The 20483-nt window shown below is 66.4% G+C and overlaps 1 protein-coding gene across 14 annotated transcripts; it reads right to left on the reverse strand.

Moving 5' to 3' along the window:
- Positions 1-131: 131 nt before the first annotated feature.
- Positions 132-18405, reverse strand: PHRF1 (PHD and ring finger domains 1). Of its 14 annotated transcripts, none has more exons than XM_036295613.1 (18): positions 18277-18405; positions 15547-15661; positions 14838-14936; positions 13084-13298; positions 11252-11335; positions 9937-10052; positions 9637-9737; positions 9310-9485; positions 8676-8805; positions 6781-6908; positions 6191-6381; positions 5813-5929; positions 5183-5337; positions 1783-4323; positions 1389-1543; positions 1017-1277; positions 779-907; positions 185-462 (listed from the first exon to the last, which is right to left on the reverse strand). In XM_036295613.1, exons 2-18 carry the CDS (start codon positions 15638-15640, stop codon positions 328-330), a joined length of 4827 nt encoding a protein of 1608 aa, XP_036151506.1. In that variant the 5' UTR covers positions 15641-15661; positions 18277-18405; the 3' UTR covers positions 185-327. The 14 variants fall into 14 exon arrangements, with proteins under 14 accessions (XP_036151497.1, XP_036151502.1, XP_036151506.1 ...); XM_036295607.1 differs by having other exon boundaries at positions 5813-5932; XM_036295603.1 differs by having other exon boundaries at positions 5813-5932; positions 6781-7013.
- Positions 18406-20483: the final 2078 nt, after the last annotated feature.

The raw sequence follows: 20483 nt of genomic DNA on the forward strand, positions 1-20483 counted from the left end.
CACTTGAGCCGTATCTGTATTACATTGCCAGCTGAGAAAGCGGTGTTCCCTAAATAAGAGACAGGCAGCCCTTCCCGCCCGAGGTCCCCGCTTCAGTCAAGGGTTCCCCTTTCAAGTACCGAGTCAACGAGAAGTTTCTAAAGAGAATCCATTTCTGATAAATTAGAACACAATGAAGGCGTATCTACAATGTACACGTAACGTCCAGTTTAAACGGCGCAGGGCGGGCACGGACCACACGTGGTCTCAGGAACCTGGACACAGTGCTGGGGTCCCCAGGGCTTTCTGCCGCCGTCACTCGCAAAAGCACACGGGGCCAGGCGAGCCTCAGCCCTCGGCAGCGGGCTCCTCTCCGGCCTCGGGCCTGCGGTGCCTGCGCATGTGCCTGTACTTGTCCACGTAGGCCTTCACCAGGTTGCCCACCTTCACAGGGTTGATCTCTCCGCTCCTGCTGTGGCAGATCTGCGGGGGGGGGGGGGGGGGGCGGGCACAATTACCCAGAGGTCCTTTCACAGCCAAACACATTCAGTGGTTGCCAGGACTGGGCCCTGGGGGCCCACTGTACCCACCTCCCAGGGCCACTGAGGGTCCCACCATGATGGCCAGGAGCCCACAGGGTGTCGCTCTCTGGGACTGAGCCTATTTAACAAGCAAGGAGGCCGCTGCCCTAGCACCACTCATTCCTCCCAAGCGCCCTTGTGGTGCCAGGGCCAGAGCACCTCCCTCCACTCAGACCCGAGGCCGTGCCAGCGCGACGGCAAGGCCCGCCAGCGCCCACCTTCTGCACGGCCTTGCGGAGGATGTCCTTGTACTCCTCCTTCGTCACCTCGCGCTTCTGGTAGAAGGGCTTGATGGCCAGCTTTACCTCCTCCACCGCCCGCTCCTGCACGTGCAGCTTCTTCAGATACTAGGGGCGAGCACAGGGTAAGGGCTGGGCCCAGGCCTGCGGGGCCCTGGGGGGAGCCTAGCGCTTCCCGCCATCCTGCCCGTCCCAGGAGGATGGAGAGGGGTCTCACCTCCTCGTTCTTGGCTTTCTCTGTGGCTGGCCGGGGAGTGGCCATCCTCTCCTCGGAATTGTTGGTGGCGGCAGCGTGGCCAGCTGGCTCGGAGGCTGTGGTCAGGACGGTCGGCACTGGGGCCAGGCTGGGTGCCGCCCCGCAGGCCGCGAGGGGGAGGCTCCCCTGCAGGATGAACTGCACCGTGGGCTGGCTGACCGGTGCGTAGGGCGGGACACTTGAGGGCAGAGCCAGGGCGGGAGGCAGGCTGGGGCCATAAACCTGGGCAAGAACAGTCCGCTGAGCGCAGCTTCGATGCTGGCAGCACCCAGCCAGGCACAGCCCCCGCGGCCGACGGGCAAGGTCACCTCCCCCCGCAGCCCTGACACCCACCTGGGCGGGGTCTGCAGTGGGAAAGCCAGGCTCTGGAAGCGTGTAAGCAGGAGGGGGCTCGGGGCAGGGTGCCTGCTGGAAGTCCACCACAAGGCCTCCGTCTCCGGGTTCCCACGCCTCTTCCTGTGGCTGCTGGGGCCTGTGCAGTGGGGTCCCTGAGGGCCAACACGGGGAGGTGGGTGTTCTGTGACCACCCAGGGCGGAAGGCAACCTCCCGCTGGAAAACTCCAGAGAAGCATCCCAGCACCAAGGACACCGGCTGGATGCAACCACCTCCCTACCAGTGACCCCAGAGGCCCAGGAGCCACCAGGGAGAAGATGCCCACGGTGCCCGCTCTGTGCCCCCTCCGTGCTGCCCCAGCCCACCTGTGAGGCCACAGGAGCCCCTACTCACGCAGGCCTCGGTCCTCAGCCAGAGCGCCACCTGCCGCCTCCTGCAGGTTCCAGGTGACCCTCTTCACCGGGGCCTTCGCCCGAAGCACGGAGGTCAGGCAGAGGCCTTCCTCCTTGCCCAGCAGCGTCCCGCCCCCGGCCGGGCCTCCCAGGGCACCCGGCACCGCAGCCTTGGCCTGGTCCTGCTGGAACGAGGCCTTCTCCTGGGGACCCTTTGTCCAGGGTGGGGGCTGCTCGGTGTCCTCACTGTGGATCAGCGACACCTCCCTTCTGATGGCAGCCAGGCTGTTGTCCTGCTGCTGGCCGGCCGGGGGTGCAGCGGCGGGGGGTGGGACCCCGCGCTCAGGCGAGGAGGAGTCTGTGCTCTCCGGGGAGGGCGGGGAGCTCATGTCGTCGAGCTGCGTGAAGATGCCTTCACTGGAAAAGTCGTCAAAGACGTGCCCCGCCTCGACCGAGTCCACGTAGTCCAGGTCCTCGGGGGCACACTCAGCCGGCACCTCCGGGGCAGGGGGAGCCTTCGGGGGGGCCTGGTTGGCCTCAGCCCCTTCTGGCCAGGCTTCAGCTCCTGCTGAGGCCTGCAGCCCCACCGGGTTCTCCCTGTCCGGCCTCGGCTCCTCCTGGGGAGGGGGTGCTGGGGAAGCCTCCTTCACGGGAAACTTCCTCTCCGGGGAGCGGGAGCGGGAGCGCGGCCGAGGCCGCTTCTCACGAGAACGAGGCCTCCGGTGATCTCGGGGCCTGTGCTCCGGGCTGGGGGACCTGGACCTGTGCCGCCGCCTCTCACGGGAGCCCCGCCGGTCTCGGGGCCACTCGCGGCTCCTCTCCCGGGGACGGCGGGGCCTCCGGGCCCTCTCCAGGCTGCTGGGGGGAGAGCACCCCCTCCCCTGAGACCTGGACCGTCTCTTCTTCTTCCTCCTGCTCTCGCGGTGCTCGTGGGAGGAGCTCCCAGGGCTGCCGGAGCGGGAGCGGGACCTCCGCCGGCCTCGGCCCGAGTCCCTCTTCCTCTCCCTGCTCTTATCCTTGGCCTTCTTCCGCTTGGCCCGCTCGTGGCTGCTGGAGCGGTCACTGGAAGACCTCCGAGCCCTGGCCTTGGCCAGGGGCCTCTTGGCCTGGTCCTCACCCACCAGAGGTGACAAGGACCTGGAGCTCCTGTCCCCGGAGCGGGAGCCGGAGCGGGTGCGGGAGCGGGTCTGCCTGTGCCCCGGGGCGGAGGCCTGCTTCCTCTGGTCGGTCTCTCTGCCGCGGGAGCTGGACGGGGAGCGGGAGCGGGAGCGGGACGGAGACCGCAGCTCCACGATCCTGTGGGTGGTGGTCGGCAGGGCGTCCGGCTCCACCACCGTCACGCAGGTCACCGTCCGTTCCTCAGAGCCGAAGAAGGTGGTGCGGGGCGGCCGATCCTCATCCTCCCAGGGCTCCAGTGGGGATGGCCTTCGCACCCGGGGGGCTGAGTCCGGGCGCCCCGCGGGCTCCTCGCCCCGGAGCTGGAGCAGGCTGGAGGGCGGCCCCCGCGACGGCTCGGGCTCCGCCCCAAAGACGGTTTTCACGGTGTAGGAGGTGACACACCGCACGGTCTGCGAGGGCGGGGCCTTGGGGCTGCCGATGGAGATGGTGCGGGTGATCTCCGAGGGCAGGAGGCCGGGGCCCAAGCGCTCGGGGCTGCTGCCTGCAGAGCTGGAGTCCGAGCCCGTGGGGTTGAACGGGTCATAGATCTCGCTCTTGAGCTGCTTCGTCTTCCTGAGGGAGAAAAGGGGGGCGGGGTTCTCCTTCCTCTGCGCCTTGTTGTCGACAGGCTGGAACGTGTGGCAGAAGCCGGGGCTGGAGAGTCTGCTGGAATGCGCCGTGTTCCCGGGAATATTGATCCGGAAGCTCTCAAAGGTTGAGCTGCCGCCCTTCCCCCTTGAGGGTCCCAGCGGGGCAGGGGACTGAGCACCGCCGCCCCTTGAGTGCACGCTGGGCTCCTGGGGGCCCCTGCCGTGTGGCGAGCCCTCCACCCGGGCCCCGAGGCCAGGCTGCCCCGGGCCCTCCCTGCCTGTCAGCCGGCTGATGCAGGAGCTAGGGATCTCCACTCGCTGCCCACCGGTGGGGGCGGGGGCGGGGGCTGTGTCCGCCCACCCACTGCCGCTGTCCCTTCTCATCTTTGGTATCCTGGGGAGCTGGGAGATGTCCGCTCTCCGCGGTGCTGGCCCCGGGGCCTGGCCTGGCACTGCACTGGCGGCTGGCACGTCAGGGCCGCCGTTTGAGATCTTAGATGTGAATCCAAGAGGCCCAGCGTGCTCACTGAGGCTTCTAACTTGTGGGTCCTCCCGTCGTTTGAAGCCAGGACTGTTCACGTTTGACGGGCTCTGGGCCTGACCTGACCGAGGGGTCACTGAAGAGTCCAGTCTCGCCGCAGCCCCAGACATGAGCGCAGGGGCGTGGGAGGGGGTGGGCCTGCCTGGACTGCACGACCCCAGGCCTCCCAGGAGCCCAGAGCTTGGTGCTGGGGGCCGTGGGCCGTCTCCCCCTCGGGACAGACCGACTGAGTGTCGCTGAAAAGAAACAGGTGCTAAAAGACAAAAAGGCAGACGGCCATCAGGTGCCCTCCCTCCTTTCCAAGCTCCATGACTTGCTTAGCCTTTATCACACGGCTTCTAGCTGTGCGTTTCAAGCTCCTCCCACTTGTTGCTGGTTGGGGCACAGCCCTGCGGCGGGACAGCCCTGTGGGGGGCGTAGGGACCACCGGTGTGCCCTGGGCAGCTGGAGGCTTTGCTGTGGGGCTTCCCTTCTGCCTCCCCTTGTGATATGTGGGTTCAGGACCTGCCGAAGCCAGTGACAGACCTTTGGCAGGAGGTAGGAGGGGAGGGCTGCCCGCCTCCGCAGTGCTGCCATCACTGGCTGCCCAGTCCCCACACTGGACCCCACCCCCAAGACCTGCTAGGCCAGTGATGGCAAACCCGTGACACCGTGTCACCTCTGACACTCGAACTCATTTTTTTGGTTGATTTTTCTTTGTTAAATGGCATTTAAATACATAAGATAAATATCAAAAATGTAAGTCTTTGTTTTACTCTGGTTGCAAATATCAAAAAATTTCTCTATGTGACATGGCACCAGAGTGAAGTTAGGGTTTTTCAAAATGCTGACACGCCGAGCTCAGAAGGTTCGCCATCACTGTGCTAGACCCAAATCAGCGAAGGGCTCCGCGTGGCGGGCTCCAGGGCTGAGAACAGAGGCCACAAGGCGGCCTGTGGCCTGCGGCTCCGTCACCACCCAAGTTAGCTGCTCGTCGACACTGTTCAGAACATGAGGGAAAAACAGGAGGACGCTGCCCCTCCTTCACGTCCTCTGTGCGTGGAAAACGCACCTGCCCTCCACGCGCACCCACCCAAGCCCAGCGAGTCTCCACTTGCGCCGAGGCGGCTTACCTGCCCGCTTGGCGCTGAGCGAGCCGTCGCGGTGGATGGTGATGTCGGAGCTGTCCATCATGAGGAGGCTCTGGCCTGACAGGATGCTGCCCAGCAGGTCGGGGACAGGGGCCACGTCCACGTCCGGCTCGGGCGCCGCGGCAGGAACGCTCCTCCTGCAGGTGCAGACCAGGCCCTGCCACTGCCGCCCTCAGACCCCTGCCCGACCCCGGGAGTGGGGCTGAGTGGAGGCCGTCTGCCAGGACCCCCCCAGGAGTGAGACCCACCCGGCAGCTCCCCTGAAAACGGGGCGGGATGAAGTCAGCGGGTGCACCACAGGCCAGAGCACAGCGGAGCAGCTCTGCCGTCATGGGGGTTCAGTTTCTTCCCCCCAAAAGATCCAATATGAGAAAAGGCCCAGCCCAAGGCGCAGCCCAGCAGCCTGGCCCCCACCCAGCACCCCCGCTGACGGCTCCCCACCCAGCACCCCCCGCTGACGGCTCCCCACCCAGCACCCAGCACCCCTCCTGACGGGCCTGCCCGTGGCCTCATGCCCTCGCTCCCCATCAAGAAGCCACGGGGAGTCTGGGGTCTAGAGACCAGCAGCATGGCTGCCACGCCGGAAGCGCTGCCCTATGCCCTCAGACCCACCTGGAGAGCCCCATGGAGACGGGCCTGGCCACGGGCTGGTGAGAACGCAGGGCTGAGCGGGAGAGGACCCTCCTCTTGGCACTCAGAGGGGAAGCAGGGCTGGCAGACGGCTCTTCACTGCTGGAGGAAGGACACCAGCCGAGGAAACGGTGACCCAGGCCCAAGGCCCACGGGCCCCTCCGCCCCTGCCCAGTGCCCAGCAGGACAGCCTGGTGCTGCCCACACGGCACGTTCCTCGGCCCGGGACGAGCATGCAGTGCCTGAGGCTCACCCTGGCCCACAGGGGTGGCGTGCCCACCGCCACACTAGGAAGAAGGGAGATGACAGCTGCTCCCCAACTCTGCAGAGGTGCCTGTGGCACTGCCCCCCTGCAGTCACCTGTCGAAAGGGTCCAGCTCATAGGGGTCTCCGAAGACAGAGAGAGAGGCAGCCCCGATGTCCGCACGCATCAGCCCCAGGGAGGGGTCCGCAGGCCGGAACACGGATGGGATGCAGGCCCCGTGGGTTGGCCTCCGGAGGCCCAGTGTCCGCGCGATGCGCCCACGAGCTGTGACTTCACTCTGAGCAGCCTTGAAGGGAAAGGACCGCCGTGAGACACGTGGATCTGGGTGCGAGCTGGCCACACCAGCAGCGGCTGAGCCCACGCCAGACCAGAGCAGCCGGCCCCACACCATCCCTACGCCCACCACCCGGCCTCTGCAGGTCCCAGGCCAATGAGGGTGGACCTGGGGCTCCGCCAGGACAGGACAGCCTGCCCGCAGGACCCCTGTGGGTGCTGCCCTCGAAGCCGCCCCAGTAGCCCCTAAAACCAGGGATCGCCAGGGAGCCTCCTGACGAGCCAGCAGCTCTGCCTGTGTCCTGGCCCACCCGCAGGACGCCCGCCAGTCTGCACTCTGCGGCCGCTGGTGTGGCTCCCAGCAGGAGGCCGTTCCAGGACACCACGCCCTCGGAGGACCTGGCAGGCCCACCTTCAGCTTTTGTCCTTTCCTCTTCTTCCCACGGCCCTGGCGTCTCTTGGACCTTGTCCCCGAGCTCCTGCTCCTCACGGCCGGTCTGGGCTGGGTTTTCTTCCTTCCCAGCGCTTTCCTCCGTCTTCCTGCAGAAAGGACACCGTGGGCCTGTGCTTCCCGTGTGCCCACGGCGTCCCCGAAGGGTGCCCCCGCCAAGGCTCCGCGGGGAACCACCACGTTCGCGCTGAAGTCTTCAATGGGAAAATCAACTGCGGTTAGAGGCTCTGCCGCCCACGGAGGGCGGGCGGAGGGCGGGCGGCCGTGCACAGCAGGACCCGGGCTTGGAGAACCGGCGCCCACGTCCCAGTTACATCAGAAGAACCACCCGACAGCGAGAGCCATGGTGAGGGACCTGGCTCTGCACCCCTGGGGGTCTCACCAGAGACAAGAGAGCACGGGCCACCTCCCCGACGCCACCCGCCCCTCCCTGAGCCCGCGTTCAGGCCTGACCGGCGCCTTGGAGCTGCCAGGGCTGCTCAGTGGGAGGAGGGCCCCCCGCACCCGAGAGGCACGGGAGCCTCGGCAGGGCAGCAGGGGCGCCAGGAAGATGGCGGGACCGACCCTGGGCACCCACGGCTACACCCCACGCACCCCAGCTGCCCCTGTGAGCTCACAATGGTGCGGAACCCTGTGACCCCCAGGGCTGCTGAGTAACGCCACGGGGCTGAGGTCTGTGCACCGAGGCCCGGCCACAGGTCGGGGGGGGGGGCCTCAAGCTGTGCAGCTGGTGCAGGTGAGCCCCCCCATGGCCCCAGCCTGTCCACGGCCCTGAGCTCTGACACCGCCACCCCCACACACACACCGCAGCAGGCACACAGACCAGCAGACCAGCCCCGAGCGCGGGAACCCGGGCCCAACTACCCGGCGCACGGGCAGGAACAGGCTCGGCGCGGTCGGCAGTGCGGACCAGAACCAGGACCCCGGGACAGGGGACGTCCACACGGGCACGGACACTCTCCGCACAGCAGCAGCCCTGCCCTGGCTGTGGGCTCGCACAGACGACACTGCAGACCCCGCGGCCTTTGTGACACAGTCAGACTCCGCACGGCCGCTGCTCATGGGGCGGGCACGCCTGCTCGTTCTCTCAGCACCACAGCGCGGGGGGTGGGCCCCGACGGGAAAAGCCTCCCTCTGCAGGCGCACCGCCCACGCACAGGGAAGAGGGCGATGCTGCGAGCAGGCGGGGCGAGTGCTGGGGCTGCCGAGGGAGGCCAGGGCTGAGCCGGGGAGGACGACGGAGCCCAGGCCCCTTTCCGCAGCCCGACCACAGTGCGGGTTTGACCTACACCTGCCAGATCTTCTTCAGCAAACAAACAAACAAACAAAACCTCAAGCGAAACACAGCAAAGGAGGCACAACCACACACAGCCGCCTGCCACCGCACCAGGCGACGCCCCGTCCCAGCTGGACGCTCGCAGGGACGAGGGCATCTCTGGAGCGTCCACTCAGAGACTGTCCTCCGGGCAGGGGGGCGAAGCCAGTGAGAAGCACGTCAGGAGTGTGACCGGGTTTATGACATCAGAAAAAAGACACACACACGTACCACACAAGAGCCCATGATGCTGAATTTTAACTCGAGAATCGGTGTGACCGAGGACCGTCTCCCAGCTGCCCACTCAAAGGGCCCAATGCCCAACAGCTGGCTCCACGGAGAGGCCGCACATGCCAGGCCTGTCCCAGAGCAGCGGCTACCACGGTGCCCACGGTGGGGAACGGCACTGACTGTTCAGTCGCTCACTGCCCTGCGCTCACCGAGGGGGAGGGACCCACACCGGCCTGGCAGGAGTGCTCCCGTGGGGCCTGCAGCTCCCAGGGAACCTGTCAGGGACGGTGCCAGCCCACGCCTGGCTTACTTGCTTTCCTCCTCCGCTTGGCAGGGGCCCGCGGCGTGGTGGGGCGCTGGTACACGGCTGTGCTCAGACCAGAGGCAACGGCTTCGATGGTCTCGTCAAGCAGAGAAGACACCAGGTACCTCGGGACATGCTGCACGCAGGTGGGGTTGGTGGGCACCAGGTTCATCCACACCTTCCCAGGGAGGCCCGGCCAGGCCGCCGTGGGGGACACACAGCCTAGGCCCGCCCCACCAGCTGGCATCACCCTCTCGATTCCACAAACCACAGATGCTTCCTGCTGGCAGGGACCCGGGGGGGCCGGCCCAGGGGAGAGGGGAGGCCTCCAAGGGAGCAGGCTCAGGGCGAGGGCAGAGGATGAGGAGGGCCAGGCAGGCTCAGGAGCAAATGGAGCAGAGGAGTCACCCCCCAGGACACGGGCCGGGACGGGCGGCAGGTGCCCTCCCTGGGCGCCGGTGGTGGCAGCGGTGTTTGATGAAAGCACTAGGCCCAAGTGCCCCAGTCGCCTCCGCCCTCCCCGCCCAGAAATGCTCCCACAGGAACGCCCTGAAGCCGGGCGCCCGCCCAGAAATGCTCCCACAGGAACGCCCTGAAGCCGGGCGCCCACCCAGACCCGGGGTGGGGGGAGAGTGCCCACCTGGATGCCCCGGGCAGTGGACATGCGGTTCCGGTTCACAGTGGCTCGAACACGCTCACTCTGCCGTGTCCTGGCGATGGCCCGGGTCCGCCCCTCACGAGGCCGCAGCCGGCTGGCGGTCGGCACCACATCGACCAAGAGCAGAGAGACCTCCTCCTCGGTCACGGGATCCGCATCTGGGAGGAACGGAGAGGCTGGGCCGCTGTGCAGCTGGCCCTCCAGACCGGCAGCGCCGAAGCCTGGGCCCAGCGCCCGAGAGCCCACCCAGCTGGACGGGCCTGACTGCCCCTGCCCTGGGCCGCATGGACACGGAAGCGGCGGCATTACCTGCAGGAGAGGTGGCAGCTCCGGGGCTGGCACATCCCGGACAGAACCACTCGTCCACCGGCACCTCCTGGAGAGGGGGGTCCAAACACTCCATGTGGTACCTACAGGAGTGCAGGGCCCATCAGACCCGGGCCCGGCCACACCCGGCACCGGAGAGCAGGTGCACAGCTGCGCCCCAGACCACAGCGTGGCCCGAGGTGCTAAGGTGTCTCCCTGCGCGTCAGGGCCCGGGGCCCCCGCTTCTCAGCTCCGTGAGAAATGCTGGCTGTGGACGGGCCAGCAGGCGGGCCCCGCGCTCACCCAGCGTCACAGCCATCGCAGAGTAGCAGGCGGTCCTCCCGGTCGCTGCGGCCACACACCTCACAGAAGGTGGGGTCGTCCTCCTCCTCTCCGGCCCTGGCGTTCTCCACGGGGACCTGGAGGGAGAAGGCGCGGCTGCTCACACGGCAAGTGGCGCCGACCCATCTGCCCAGCGGGCTGAGTCTGTGGTCGGCCCGGAGCAGCTCCCTCAGCTGCTGAAGGCTCCCCCGTGCCCCGCAGACCGACCCAGAGGCTCGGAACTAATACGCATCCAGGGGTTTTTATGATTTGGGACCATTTTAAAGTAGTTTATCAAGAAGAAAAAACGGATTCAACCGAAAACAAAGTGGTGCCCATGCGAGGGCCCAGCGCAGAGCAAGCAGTGGAGGCAGCAGGGCCCTGGTGCTGGAGGGAGCCCACCCCACGCCCCGGGCAACCATGAGAACAGGAAAGCAACCTTCAGGCAGCAGGTACTAACCACTCGGGAAACGTCACATAATCGAGCAAAGACGTGGAAACGCAGCTGCCATCATTCGAGCCCTGTCTGGTGGGAGGTCTGTGGACACGCCCCTGCCTCTCCTGCGAGCCCCCCAGCAACACCCCCGCAGGTGTCAGCAGCCGCAGGTGACAAGCAGGCCGCGTGTCTGGTGGGCTGTCCCCCTGCACCTCCCGTCACACCGAGGCACTCGCCAGGGAATGAGGTGCCTGCAGGAAAACTGCCCACACCAGGGCCCAGGCTGCCCCCTGCAGCACCGACCCCAGAGCCCCAGAAAGGGTGTGGTCTCAGCAGAAATATGCACCTCACGCCCCGGCACCTGCGGTTTTGTGCACTTTGTAACAAACAGCGGGTCCACGGCTGCGAGAGCTGCGCGGCCGTCCCTGGTGTTCGGGTCTAAGGTGCCTCTAGGAGCCTCTCTACGGCTCGTCCTCGACACCAGAGGTGCGGAGGCCCTTTCAGTCTCTGAAAAGCAGAAAAGCCAGCCGAAACCTGGTCCCGCTCCCAAGAGAACCGCCTCCTCCAGGCCCGGCTGCGTGGCCACGGGCAGGCGGAGGTGCGCTGTGGAGAAGAGGGCGCCTGGGAACCGGCCCCCTCGCCTGCAGTGCCCCTCCCCCAGAACCCACGTGGCCGACAGACAGGGCAACCCCCTCCCCCACGGCTTCCGTCACGGCTGCAAATGGCAATCGGGTGGGTTTCTAAGAAGCGTGGGGCCAGTACGCACTCATCTCAGGAAAGCAATTTTGAAAGCTTCCCCATGAGACAGGGGCCATGCAATGAACACAAGTGGCGGGGGTTCCCCACAGCGCAGACACTCACCTTCTTCAGGACTTTTCCACCAAACTGGGCTCGAATACAAATGCGTTTAAATAGAGTTCGATCGACTGGACAGGAATTGGCATTCTGTGAGGAACAGGAGCGGTGTCAGGACCCTGCAGATCGCGTTCGCTAGTAACGTCCCACTCGAAATAAAGCACACGCTGAGCCTGCAACATGCCTTCACCCCGAAAGCCAGACGGTCCGCCTCCGCACGCGGCCGAGCTAAGCTGCTGGGCCACAGCGGCGAGGCAGGAGCCGCCGCCTCGAAGAAGAGGAAGGAAGGGGAGCCCAGCATGTGCACACGGCCGTTCGCAGGCGTGAAGGGAGCTGAGGGAGAAGGCACGCAGGGGACAGGTGACTGGCCACGGGCGCCCCCTTCTCTGTTCCAAGCCTGTGCCCGTGTTCCATGAGCTGCTCCCATGTCTCAGCACACGCAGAGGGCTCCCTCCTCAGAAATGCTGCTAAGATCTTCTTGCCTTCAGTGTTTTCCACGTGAGTCCTACCAAACGCCTTGACTAGATACACCGTGTACAGCGCAACGCACCTACCCCTGTGAATCTCCACATCCTGGGGCAGCCCCCGCAAGCTACCAGCCCCCCTGCCCGCTGGGGTCTGGGCGCCTCTGGCCAGCACAGGACGGAGCTGCCCGAGCCTCCCACAGGCAGCCCGCAGCCCCTCTCCCTGCTGAGCACACCCTCGGACGTGTCTGCCGGATGCACTTGGTCCTCTGGCTCCCAGGGCACTCCCTGTGGGAGGACATGTCACACCCTCACCGGCCTGAGGAGCCCTGGGCTCCGCCCACCCACGCGGGCTCCGGGGCCGTGCGCCCGGGGCTGTCGCCTTGTGGGGTGCGCAGTGGTGTCCCGCGCACCCCGCCGACTCCTGTGCTCGATGTCTACTCCTAAGTCCCTCCCGGGAGGTCCGGAGCCTTATCAGGGCGGCCAGGAGCCTGCCAGGTCCTGCGTGAGCTGCCCTGCCGCCACGCGCGGACAGAAGAGCCCCTCTCTGCCCATGAGGGGCCGCTGTGTCCACTGTGTCCTCATCCCCGGGCCCTGCCAAGCTCCACGGCCCAGGCCCGTTCCCGGATGAAGTCCAGTGCAGCCACCACAGATGACAAAGCGCCGCGCGCAGGAGGGATTCTCCCCCTCCCCCGCGTGCTCTCCAGGAACCGCGGTGTCGGGCGCCGGCTCTGGGGAGACTTTCCACGCAGGGGGCCACCTCCGCTTGCTCTCAATTGCCGCGCTAGCCCCTTCCTCTGGCTGGCGTCTAAGTGCGCTCCCATGTGAGCCATGGTTCGCCCTGCATCCGGCAGCCCCGCTGAGCCACAGTCCCTGGCCGTGCCCGTGCTGGCGTGGCATCACGGGTGGGGTGGGAGCACGAGGAGAGCAAGGCAGTAGACGCGTCAGCACGGCCACACCTTCTCATCGCTACACAGTCCACGCCTGTGAAGTCCTCACAATCGAGTGGAAAGCACAGGAGCAGGGCTTCTGGCGTCCTCAGACACGCAGGCTTCTGGGCCTCTCCTTGCAGACCCCCGGGACTCGGCACTGCCGACCCCCACACCCCCTCGGCACCTGCGCCCCCCCCAGCACACAGCACCGCGCACCTGAGCCCCGCTGGCCCCTATGGTCCCTGTCCTGCCGGGAAGGCTCCTCTCCTGCCGCCTCTGCAGTACACGTCGCCCACAACCCGAGAGCCAGCGGCGCAGGCGGGAGCCAGGACCGGAGCGAGTCAGCCCCAAGGCCCATGCCGGCGGCAGAGCAGAGCAGACCCAGCACGAGGCCGGCACAGGCCAGGCCCTCAGACAGGAGGCCCGAGAGCAGCCGCCTCACCTTGGACCACTCCAGGATACAGTCCAGGCAGAAGTAATGGGCGCAGCTCTCCGGGGTCCCCACAGCCTGGTCCCTGAAAGTGTTGAGACAAATGGGGCAGCTCTCCGCTTCGTCGTCGGAGTGACACGTGCCACTGGCCTCCAGCTTCCCCTGAGGATCTGCTGCCACCAGCACTTCCACGTCGTCGTCGTCGTCGTCTTCGGAACCTTCGGAACCTTGAGAGAGAGGGACACACGTGAGCTACCGCCGCGCAGGGGAACCCGGCTCTCGCCCTGCGCCGAGGGACAGACCGCCTGCTGGCCCCGCCGGGTGCGGGCGACGGCTCCTCACCTCAAGCCGCTCTCAAGCTGAGGGGCACAGCACTGGCCGGGCAGCTCCAGCAGCCCCAGCCCCGGCCCCGGAGCAGTCAGACCCCACGGGCCGGGCATGACTAGGTCCACTGCCCAGGCCAGCGCCCCCGACGGCGGCCACACTCCCAACCCCTCCTCAGAGCAAGTGGGAAAGAGCCATCTGCCTTCAGACAACACTGCCCTTAGCGGCCCCACCTCCCTCGGGGCAGAGAGCACCAGTCCTAAGCGGACCACAAAGCTGCCCCGGTCAGGGGCTGAGGCTGGGCGCCACCCGCAGAGACGTAAGGGGACGCTCTGGTCGAGGCTGGGCGCCACCCGCAGAGACGTAAGGGGACGCTCTGGTCGAACACACAGTCACCGTGTTTAGTTTTCTGTCCTCCCCAAGTGCACACAGAGGACAGACCAGAGGTGTGGCCGCCTCGCCGGTCCCAGGACTCCGCCTGCCCATCCCTCTGCGTGAGGCAGGACCGGTGCCCACCACGCTACCGCCCATGACCCTGCTGCTGCGGCAGAGCAGTTCCCGGGTCGGGTGGACTGCGTCAGGCGAGCCTTCCAACCGCGGTTCTCCCTGACCGACTGCAGAGGCCCGAGGCACTCCTGCTGGGCGGCCGAAGGTGGCCGCCAGGAGCGGATGACAGTGCCCAACAGCCAGCCAGAAACCGGACTGCAGCCCTGCACGAGACCTGACTTCTGCCAACAAGCGTGACCCTGGAGGAGGGCGTCGTCCCATGCACCAAAAGGTCACTAGTTCGATTCCCGGTCAGGGCACATGCTCCAGTTGCGGGCTCGACCCTCGATCCCCGGTAGGGGGAAGGCAGGAAGCAGCCGCCAAACCACGTTATAATCTCACATCGATAGTTCTCTCTCACTCTCTCCCTCCCTTCCTTTTTCGCAAAAAAAAAAAAAAAGTCAATAAAAAATCTTAAAAGAAGACAATGAGAGTGAGCACAGGCGGGAGCCCCTAGCAGCGAGGACCTGGTCGGGAGCCTGGGCCAGGCCGTGCTCCGTCCACCCGAGACCCGGGGCCTGGAAGGGGCACCGAGCTCTCTGCTCATTCTGCCGGGAGGCGTGGAACGTGGTCTCCCTGGAAACCGCAGTTCCGGTTCCCGCCGCTCCGGCTCCGGCACGTTTCCATCTCCTGCCCTCACCAGAGAACAGGCCTAGCAAATCGTGTCACCAAACCGAAAGGAAGCGTCACACCGACGTACGCCGTCGCCCCGTGGGCATGGAGGACACCCCACAGGGGACTGCCCACCAGGCCCGCTCTGCACGGAGTTTCTCCCCAGCGCCTCGCCCACCCCTCAGCGGCCAGTGTGGTCAAGCAGCAATGTCCCTGGGGACGTTTTAGAACCCGCTGCCCTCCCAGCGAGACCCAGGAAGCCGCTCCACAGGCAGCGCGCTCACCAGATCCATCCTCCAGGTCCCCCTCGTCCTCTCCATCGGTGCCGTCGCTGAGCTCACTGCCCGTGTCCTCAGAGCCGCCACTGTCACCATCACTGCTTTCTTCTAGACCAAGACAGGAAAAACACAAGCTGGGGCAGAGTCACACCCGAGGCAGGAGGAGGGCGGGTGCACAGAGGGGTGCAGCAGGCATAGTGGGGGGGGGGGGGCGGACGGAGGGGACAGCTGCTGCTGGCAGGGTGGGGAGGTGGGGCTGGTGAGGACAAAAGTAGGAAAAGCAAAATCCCTTTGCTCTATTTACATCTGTATTGCTTACGTTAAAAATACGACAAGACATCTGCATTACTCTCAACAATAAAGGTCATTTTAAAAGATTATAAAAACAAGACAAGAGAATGTGCCACTTCTGCAATTTAAAAACAGAGTCGCGTAGACATCACTCAGACAACAGCCAAAGGGAACTCAGCTTGTCTTTGTGATCCTCACCCGAGAACATGCTTATCATTTTAAAGAGAGGAGGGGGAGAGGGAGGAACATCCAAGGGAGATGGGACTGCAACCTTGGTGTAGGGACAACGCTCCAGCTGAGCCACGGGCCCGCGTGGGCGCTCGGCTCTCTGAGGGCCCGCGTCGTGCAGCGCGGGGACCCTGCCGCTCCTGAGGTGCCGGCCACGGGCCCGCGCTCGGCCACGGCAGGAGGGGCAGTGGCTCACCAGCATCACTGGCCAGGGTGGCAGCGCTGAGTCCCGGGTGGACATCTGGCCCCAGACTCTGGTCCACCAGCTCATCCAGGCTGTCCTCATCCATCGCTGGACATGGGAGGTCAGCCTGCAGGAAAGAGAGTGAAGTCATTCCCAGCTGTGCCAGGCTGCAAAGAATGGCAGCCACTCTGGCCGTCGCACCCCTGGTGACACACGTCCATCTGCAGGACAGGAGGCCAAGCTGAGAGCATGCACACAGCAGCCCAGCCACAACGCTGTGGGTACAGGGAAAGACAGATTCTTAGCTCCCGAGCTACATGCAGTCTGATCTCAACCTGCAACAAGCCCAAGTCAGCCTCAGCTGCGGGTCTGGATTGGGATGAAAAGGCTTGTTGGGCAAAGCAGGGCTGTCGACAGGGGCTCCCCGAAAGGCCAGGTGGCAAGCGGGGCGCTCCCCCGGCAGATCCGCTCAGCCAAGGCTGCCAGCGGCCTCTGCTCCCGACCCCATGGGGAACCACGAGCTTCAGATCACCCAGAGCAGCCCCGGGGCAGCCCCGGGCCACGGGGAGCAGAGGTCACGTGAGGCCCTGCCCCTCCGCCACCATGGCCACCCCCTCGGGCCCCTCGTCTCCAAGTGGGGACACCTGTCGATCTCTGCACGGACAACACGGAGACCTGGACAGCGGCCTCTAAGTGCAGCAAGACACACTCCCTCCCACACCAGAGCCTCCAACGCTGGTCCCCAAATAAGGGTTCCTTCTCATCAGGTGACCCTCAGAGGGAGCCACTCAGCGCCCTTCCTGCCCTTCTCCGGGGGCAGAAGCACCAAGCAGGAACGGGGGGGGGGGGGGGAGGGGGGGGGGGGCTGAGCCGGCAGCGCCCAGGAGCCAAAGGCCCTCATGCTCGACTCCAGTGCAGGCGGCGGGGTGGGGCTATCACCACACAGATGGTCCCAGGGAACAAGCCCCCATGGGGTCCGCGCCAATTCCCACCCAGCTCCAGACCCGGGACAACAGTGAGGCGCTTAATGTGGTGACACTACCAACTGCCACACGGTGCTGTGCCTGGAAACAGTAACCTCAGAGTTTGTGGTACGGTCCGCCCCGTAAGCCGGTGGCCCCAAGTTAAGAAACCCAGCCCCACCGAGGGAGGGTCTGCACCCCGAGTGCTTGGTGCCCGGGCAGTGCGGCAGGACCCTGCCCATCCTGCGCCCACGTCCTGGCCACGACTCCTGAAGACCACAGACCAAAAGGTGACAGGGCCACGGCCCACCCAGGAGCACGGCCCCTGTCCACAGGAGCTCAGGGCAGGGGGGCAGCACTGCAGATCCTCACCGAGGCCCTGCTCCACAGCCACGCGGGGAAGCGCAGGGATAGCGCCTGGCTTCTCCCCTGGGGCGCTGGGACCCAGGCCCGCCTGGCAGGGGCCCTGGCAGGGCCTGCCTCAGAGGACAAGGAGGCCATGATGGATTTGGCACAGGGGACTTGCTAGCAACACCAGGAAATGCACCTGAACTCGAGGAGGGCTGCACCTGTGGGCAAAGTCCCGCAGGCCTAGCTGTCCTCCAAAGGCCTCCCACACCCCTGCACCGGAGGCTGCACCCCCGCCTGCAACATCACACAACAGTACATGCTGGCTGCACCCCGAGAAAGGACCTGGGTAGCCTCCAAAGGTACTTTCCGGAGCCAGCACCTGCACCTACACCAAGTACAAGACCAGCCAGGGACCCCAGCAGCAGCCCAGCTCCTATGGGCCTGCGCGGACTCTGCCCTAAGTTCCAGAGGCCACTTCTGCCGGGGAGCCCAGGGCCCCTCGCGGTTCCGGCAGCCTTTCGGGTGCCGGCAGCAACCTGTGGTTCTCCTGCTCAGCCTCCAGTTCTGGGGACACGGGGGGGAGGGGGGGCCGGAGGGGGGAAAGGATTAATGCAGGAAGACCTTCCCCACTCTCTTCAAATCCAGGGACCCAACCACCGGCAATTCCGACCACTGCCGGGGAACCGAGTCTCCGGTGGGTGGTAACCGTGCCAGGCCCGGACTCGTGGGCCCTTCTTATCCACCGGCTGCCATGGCGGCTGGGAGGCCGGAAAGTACATTGGCCTGAACCCCAGAAAGCTAAGACGGCCACCGAGGCCACACAGGGGCTCCCCGGTGCAGGGCATGGGCCAGAAGGGTCGTTCCGGGAGAGGGGCGACGTGCGGAACCCCAAGTCAAACCTCACCCGAGCCTCAGGTTCTGCGGGTCACCGGGCAGGTCACCCTGCGGCCGCGGGCAGACAGGCAGGTGTGAACGCCAGGAGCGGTGGGCACCGGCGGCCCCTTCCTTCACCTCGGGGCTGGGAGCGAGCCCCACCTGCTCCCGACGTCGGGACGAGGACGCCGTCCCCGGGGCGCCCCCGGCCGCCCGGACGCAGGCGCAGCCGACGCAGCAACGTGGGCCGAGAGCTGGCGGAGGGTCACGGCTCGCTCGAACGGGACGGCGGCGGCGGGGAGTCGCGGGAAGGGGCGGGTGGGCTCCCCGCGGCCCGGACAGGAAGGCGGCCACCCCGGAAACCCGCCTGCAGGCCGCGGGACCCCCCAGCCCCGGCGCGAGGCCTCCCCGCCGCCGCCCGCCCGCCCGCCCGCCGGCCCGGGACGCAGGCCTCGCTCCGCCCCGCAGGCCGCAGACAAAGCGCGCGGCGCCCGGGAACCACCGCGCGGCCGGGACGCGGCCGGGACCCCGGGGCCGGCGTCGCCCCCGCACGTACCCGGGAACCTCGCGCCCCGCCGGCCGCTTCCGGGCGCTCGCCGCCACCGGACCGAGAGCCTCGACTAGGCCCGGCCGCCGCCGCCGCTGCCGCCGCCGCGCGCCCCTCGACCCGGAAGCGCACGAGCCAGCTTCCGGGTCCCTCCCGCCCCGCCCGTTGGCGGGAACCACAGACGGGGGGGCGCGGGAGAGGCCTGAGCGGAGGAGAAGGCCGCTCCTCGCGGTCGCGGGCCTCGGGGCGCTGGACACACGGTGTAGTTAAGGACGCACGCCCGGAGACCCGGGTCCTGGGGGGACTCGGGGTGTCCACGCCCCCGCCGCTGGGCCGTCCCGGGCCGCCCCCCCGCCCGGGAGCTGGTGCAGTCCGGCCCGCGCCCGCCGCCCAGGGCGAATGGGAGCGGCCGTCCGCTCACCTGGGGCCCCGCCCCCGAGCGCGAGGCCCCGCCCCCGAGCGCGAGGCCCCGCCCCGAGCGCGAGGCCCCGCCCCCAGCGGCCGCGGTTCCCTCGCGGACAGAGCCTGGATGAGCCCTGGGCGCCGTTCCGGCGAGGACGACACCCCCCGCCGCGGCCCCGCCCGGTGCACACCAGAGCCCAGGGACCGCTGTGCCTCGTGCCCCGCGTGTGTGGGACCAACGGATTCGCGCCGTGATCGATCAGCAGGGTGCACCGGGGCGCACTGAGGGGATGAGGATGGACGTGACAGAGACGGAGGGCTGCGAGTGCGGGCAGGGGCCGGCGGACAGCCAGCAGCCTGCGTGGCGGGGCCCGTGCAGCCTGGCAGGGCAGCGGCTCTGGGCAGCTGGAGGGTCCCGGCACGAGGACGTGCATTGGCTCATAGGATCCCCTGGGAACCACGGGGCCAGTCCGGAGGCCACTTTCGTGACCCCCTTCAGGGACCATCCTGGCCCCGTCAAGATGGGAGCCATGCTCAGGGGAGGCCCTGGGGGGACCTGAGGACACACTTGGGACATCCCAGAAGAGACTTCTTTTCAGGGGTTGGGGCTCCTGGAAGCCGGCCAGAGAAGCACATCCAGGGAGGGGCCTGGGTGGAGCCAGGTGGCGGCCATTGGTGACCCCCGGACAGCAGCACCGGGGGGCAGGGGAGGTGGAGGGAGTTTAAAGAGAATGGGGCCCTCGCCAGTTTGGCTGCTCAGCGGTTAGAGCCTGCTGACTGAAGGGTCACGGGTTTTATTTCCGTCAAGGACAGGTACCTCGGTGCAGGCTCAGTCCCAGTGGATGTGCCTCTCTCACATCGATGTTTCTGTGTGTGTGTCTCCGCCTCCCTTCCACTCTCTCTAAAAATCAACGGGAGAGATGTCCCCGGTGAGGATTCACAACAACAAAAAGCCTGAGAGGCCAGTAACGGAGTAAGCCAAGCACCAAGTCTTTGCAGTGGTTTTGCACAGCAAGTGGCGGTAGCTGAGGAGTGGCCACCAGAGGGCCGAGTTCTGCTTTGTTATGAGAGAGGAGAGCACCCTTACTGGGTCTGGAAAGGACTTTGCAGAAAGGAAGAGTGGAAGATGCCAGAGAGGCGGGGACCCCACAGTGACCCCCGCTCTGTGGACCCAAGGGGCAGGGTCTGGAGAAGGTGGACCTCAGGAGGGTTTCTCGACCTCTCTGTGCCTTAGGGCCCTGGGCCGCAGAAGAGGGGTGTTGAGGGCTGGATGGGGGAGCACAGCAGCCACCCTCGGGTGGGGTCCGGCGTGGTAAACCCCCTCAGCTGGGAGCCAGACGTGCGCGGGCCTTCCACGCACGCACCCACCTGCCGAAGACCACGCGATAGGAGGACACTGCCCAGGAGAACGTCCCAAACGGGGCAATGGCGCCTGCTGAGCTCCTGGGAAGGAAGGGGACAGGCTGCTCGTGATCCGCTTGGAGGGGGCCGCCCTTCTCACTGCTGGGAATTATCGTAAACACACGCACCATCGATGAGATGCAAAGAACACTGCCTGGCCCTGGCCGGTTTGGCTCAGTGGATAGACCGTCAGCCTGCGGACTGAAGGGTCCTGGGTTCGATTCCGGTCAAGGGCACATGCCCAAGTTGCAGGCTCAGTCCCCAGTAGCGGGCATGCAGGAGGCAGCCGATCCATGATTCTCTCTCAACATTGATGTTTCTCTCTCTCTTTCTCTCTGAAATCAATAAAAATACATGAAGAAAGAAAAAGAGAGAGAGAGAGAGCGAGAGCGCGCGCACTGCCTTAGCAGGCA

The sequence above is a fragment of the Myotis myotis genome, unplaced genomic scaffold (assembly GCF_014108235.1).
Source record: "Myotis myotis isolate mMyoMyo1 unplaced genomic scaffold, mMyoMyo1.p scaffold_m19_p_27, whole genome shotgun sequence".
Lineage (NCBI taxonomy): Eukaryota > Metazoa > Chordata > Mammalia > Chiroptera > Vespertilionidae > Myotis > Myotis myotis.

Bases quoted from the DNA above. Each gene is read 5' to 3' on its own strand.
- PHRF1 (XM_036295599.1), bottom strand. From the start codon at position 15,640: ATGGATGAGGACAGCCTGGATGAGCTGGTGGACCAGAGTCTGGGGCCA. The intron at 14,940-15,546 runs GTGAGCCACTGC...GTCTTGGTCTAG, and splicing joins CACCCTGGCCAGTGATGCTG to AAGAAAGCAGTGATGGTGAC. The intron at 8,806-9,309 runs GTGGGCACTCTC...ACCTGCGTGCAG, and splicing joins CCACTGCCCGGGGCATCCAG to CATGTCCCGAGGTACCTGGT.